This window comes from Apium graveolens, chromosome 8 (genome assembly GCF_009905375.1).
Source record: "Apium graveolens cultivar Ventura chromosome 8, ASM990537v1, whole genome shotgun sequence".
In the NCBI taxonomy this organism is placed as follows: domain Eukaryota; kingdom Viridiplantae; phylum Streptophyta; class Magnoliopsida; order Apiales; family Apiaceae; genus Apium; species Apium graveolens.
In genome coordinates this window covers 51,838,473-51,843,504 of record NC_133654.1, presented here as the reverse complement: position 1 = coordinate 51,843,504, position 5,032 = coordinate 51,838,473, and the positions used below count along the sequence as shown (strand labels likewise).

Genomic DNA, 5,032 nt, shown 5'->3' with positions numbered 1-5,032 from the left:
TGAATAAAGAGTTGCATCTTATTTTCCCTTACTTGCTCGGTTCCATCACATATAACTTAAATTGTATCCCGGACATTCTTAGCAGTTTTGTAATTGATAATGTTGTCAAACATGTCACCATCAACACCATTAAACAAAATGTTCATGGCCTTCTTGTCCTTATGAACTTGCTCAATATATGGATCAGACCATTCTGCTCTAGGCTTAGGGATAGACTGCTCATTTCCTATAGAAGCTCTCATAGGGACATGGGGGCCTTTCTCAATACAATCCACATATGCTTCATCTTGAGAGAGGAGATGCAGGTGCATTTTCACCTTTCAGTGGTGATAGTTGTCTTTGTCCAGAAATGAAATTTTTATTCCAACTTCTTTTCTGCTCATCTTGTTAGTTGTTGTGATCTTTAAACTCTTTGTACTTCAAGAGCTTGCTCTAATTCTAATTGTTATTCCCAAACAATCTAACAAAGAATTACAGAAGGGGGTTTGAATGTAATTCTGGTTTTTTTATTTCAAGATTGATTCTATCTCAAATATATATGACAGTATTTGATTAAGCAAAAGTACGAAATGAAAATATTAATGTAATCAAACACAAAGTAATTAAACATAGGTATTTAAAAACTTTCTGGTGGATTGAACTTTTCCACGAGAGATATATATAAAATTGAGAACTCTGTGATGCAAGGTTTGCACACAGCTGCTTTCAAGTAGAATTACAAATAACAGAGAAATTCTCCACAGATACAACTTTTTCTATTTCTCTAGTTAACTCTTTCATTTACTACTAGCTACTCTTGGTTTATATATTACCAAGATACAAGTGAATAAGAAAAACTAAGAAAACAAAATGTGTCTTTGTCTAATCACATGCTTCTTCATTTCTCCATCCAGTATCTTTGATTTTTTTCAAGTAAGCATGGAAATATAAATGCTTCTTTGTTCTCTAAACCTGTAAATAGGCTGCCACATTCCATTTGCATCTACTCAACCCATGTGATTGTCAAGTCACTATCAACTGTAATTTAAATTTGAACATCCGTTGAATCTTCATTGGATCATCTGTCGAAACTGTGTTATATCATCCATTGAAACTTCATTAGATCATCAGTTAAATATGACTTGGGTCATCTGTTGAAACCTTGTAGAATCATCCGTTGAAAGTTTTCCATAGCAGTTAACTCTATTTCACTTATGCAAAATTATAAGGCATCTAATATACACAATTAGCCAACCTATTTTGTATATCAATCTAGTAGTCAACATAATTTTAAATATCCTACAACTTCTAGATCTTTAAGGTTTTGTAGAATGCAAGAATGTGTTACAAAACTTATTAATACATAAGCTACTCTTTCAACGGATGTTAAAGTGATCATCCGTTGAGAGCTACAAAGACACTAAATTAAATCTACTAAGATGTTTTGGTGAACTTATTATCAAGCCTATGACATATTCCTAACAGAAGAAACCCGTTCGATCAGACCCATTGCCATCCCTAAAGATTACACTTCTTATCTATTTTCTTTGGCATTATACAAAGTAACGAACTTTACCTGCAAACCAAAAATACTTCCCTTATCAATCGATATAGTGATAAGTGATAACATATACTACGAATGACAATCGAGTCGGTCGAAATGGATTAAGAAAAAATTAAATCCGATCCAGATTTTTTTTGTCAAACCCGAATTCGAACCTAAACCCAGAAAAACCCGAATCACCAAACCCAAACCCGAGCTTGTTAGGTTTGTTCGGGTTCAAGTTAGGAGATCTCTATTAAATTACATCTTTATTCTAACAAACTCTTGTGAAAAATTACTAGGAACTAATTCGAGCAATCTCAATAGTTTGTACAAAGTATAATACATTTTAATACTAATATCACTATATGGGTGCGCTCAACTTAGAACCAATCCTTCAAGTAGAACCTTAGAACCATTACAATATACGACGCATTCTGCTATACAACTCTAAATTATAAATAGACTCTCGAGATCTAAATCAATATACATTTTTTGCATCATCTTGTATGCTTGAAAATATTTTTAGAATATAATACATAAACACAACATTTTGCATATGTAATTCTGCTGTAGGACCCTAATTAATACTACAAAAAATGCAAAGTTCTACACCTAAACTCTACGTAAATAGCTTATTAATGCTACATAATAAGTGAATTTTGATGAAGAATGTTAAATTTTACCCCTGAACTCAACGTAAATAGTGCATTAATACTACACAATAAAGAGAATTTTGCTGAGAAATCATAATTAATACTATAAATAAGGCAAATGATGTTGTAAAACCCTAAATTTTGAATAGACTATCTGAATCCGATTGTTAAAATATCTCATATTTTCAATACAAAATATAAAGTTCAACAGGAGAATACAAAACTACGAAATAAGATGAATTCCGTTAGGGAATCTTATATAACTTACCTAAAATGTATAAGTTATAAGAGTTCTTAGACTAAGGGTTATAAGAGATAAATAAACTGCAATAATATAGTACGTCATTACTAATGCGTATATATAATATATCATTTATATATTAACACAGGTTATTCAGGTCGAGTTCTGGTTGAACTTAATTTTTTTTTAAAAAAATTCCGGGTCAGATTCAAAACAGAATATCCTAAACCCAAATCCTTTAGTCTAAATTTAAAATAAAACCTGAATCCAAAATTACAGAAATATTTGGGGTTTCAATTGGTGGGAACATATCCTTGTATCTATCGATTTGATAAAAATTATCATCCCTAAGATAGATGTTTGCAAATTTTTTTTTTTTTTGCCCGCAAAAAAGATTACTTTCATTAAATCAAATCATTGTTGAGTACATGAATGATTTCCGGGTAGGCTACACCTGCCTTCCAGATACGGTCAGCTATAGAATAACTACAACTAGCTAAAGCATTAGCTAAGTTATTCGCAGATCGCTTAATAAACATAAGAATTACACCTTTATCTTTCATTGTCACCAACAAGTCTCTGCACTCCTGAACTATAGAGCCAAAATATGAGTTCATTGCAGCTTCAGTTTGTATTTCCTGAACTGCAACCAAGCAGTCTGTTTCAACCACCACATTTTCCATTTGTTTATCTTTGATCCAACTCAAAACTTCACGGATGTCCATAACCTCAGCACAATCTGGAGAGATAGTACCCACCTTGCACTTCGATTGAGCTTCCATTAGTTCTCCCTTATGGTTCCTTGCAGAAAACGCGTAACTGTAACAATTAGTCAGAGCAAAAACTGCAGCATCAGTATTTACCTTAGTCTGATTCTTTGTTGGAAAATTCCATCGCTCATTCCCGTCATTCTCATTTAACAATCCCCAAGAACGATCGAAAAGTTTATCCTGAGCTTCTTTCCACTGACTAAGGGCCACTCTAGCTGAATTTGCAGCTTCATGCGGTTCTAGACATTTCTGATTCCATATTAAATCATTTCTGCACTTCCAAGTGATCCAACAAATCATAGCTCCACTTTAATGTTTTACTACATTCCACCCATTGAATATATTGGAGTCCCAATCCTGAAAAGAATCATAAACTGCAATGTCCAACATAATTCTTGCTAGCTGCCAGCATGATTTAGCAAAAGAGAACTCCAGAAAGATACGACTTGTAGTTTCTGCTTCCCTGTTACACAAAGAACATATCACGTTGATGCCTTGCTTTATACAAAGCATGTCTTTAGTTGGGAGGCATCCTGTAATAGCTCGCCACATAAAATTCTTAACTTTTGGTGGAATCTGTAAATTCCACAGACTTTTCTAGAAACAAGGATTGGCATAATGATTCAGCACGGGTTTAGTTTCTTGAATTAGTCTATAAGTTGTCTTTACTGAGTAGATTCCGTTGTTATCTTTCTTCTAAAACCAGATGTTCCTATTAGCTTCTAATAAAGGCGTGGCTAGGATAATGTTAGCATTTCTCTGGATAAAAATATCTCTCACCAAGTCCTCATCCCATCTTCTTTCACATGTAAGCATTAAAGCTGATATCTTTTGGTTCTAAATCGCTTCACTTACGGTCAACAAATACGGATTATCGTTACTTGGAAGCCATGGATCATTTACTATGTTTATAGAACTGCCATCTCCCACTCTACCCCCATCCCTTGATTTAGAATATTCTGAGCTGCTAAGATGCGACACCAAATAAAGCTTGCATTTGCTCCTAACTTGGCACTGAGGAAACTATCATTTGGATAATATTTCGCCTTGAATATCCTAGCAGCAAGAGAAGTTGAGTTTGTAACCAGGCGTCAACCCTGCTTGCCCAGAAGGGCGATGTTGAACTCATGGAGGTTTCTGAAACCAAGGCCCCCATACATTTTCGAACAACCAATTCTCTCCTAACTCATCCAGTGTATATATTTTTTTCTTTTTAAACTGATTTCCACCAGTACTTACACATCGACTTCTCCATATTTTTGCACATTTCGTTAGGAAGGAGAAACACCGACATTGCATAAGTAGGGATTGCTTGGGTTACCATCTTGAGAAGCACTTCCTTTCCACTTTTGTTCAATAGATTCCCATCCCAACTCTGAATGTTTCTACTAAATCGATCCTTCAAATACCCCAGTGCTGCTGTTTTGTTTCTACTAATACAATTAGGAAGTCCCAGGTACTGAGTATTCGAGTCTGCTTTATGAAAACCCAACACTTGCAAAATTTTGTTTTTTACCTCGTGCTGTACATTACAGCTGAAGAAAACACTAGACTTACGGGTGTTAGTATTTTGTCTAGAGGCTTGTTCGAAAATTGCTAAGATTTCCATTACTTGCATTGCTTCGTCTAGTAGCATGGTAATAGATATAACTATCATCCGCTAAAAATATATGTGAAATTAAAAGGAGCACCTCTCGCTACCTTAATTCCTTTTATGAGGCCACGATTTTTATAGGACTTTATAATGGCTGAGAAACCTTCCACACAAATCAGAAATATATATGATGATAGGGGGTCACCTTGTCGAAGACCCCTTTGAGGAATTATGTCGCCAAACTCCTTT

The 5,032-nt window shown here is 34.5% G+C and overlaps 2 protein-coding genes across 2 annotated transcripts; both read right to left on the bottom strand.

The window, feature by feature from the left end:
* Positions 1-2,823: 2,823 nt before the first annotated feature.
* Positions 2,824-3,489, bottom strand: LOC141679575 (uncharacterized). Its single transcript, XM_074486041.1, has one exon. It carries the CDS (start codon positions 3,487-3,489, stop codon positions 2,824-2,826), a length of 666 nt encoding a protein of 221 aa, XP_074342142.1.
* A 98-nt stretch (positions 3,490-3,587) lies between these two features.
* LOC141679574 (uncharacterized) lies at positions 3,588-4,825 on the bottom strand. Its single transcript, XM_074486040.1, has 2 exons — positions 4,429-4,825; positions 3,588-3,652 (listed from the first exon to the last, which is right to left on the bottom strand). Exons 1-2 carry the CDS (start codon positions 4,823-4,825, stop codon positions 3,588-3,590), a joined length of 462 nt encoding a protein of 153 aa, XP_074342141.1.
* Between the last annotated feature and the right edge of the window lie 207 nt (positions 4,826-5,032).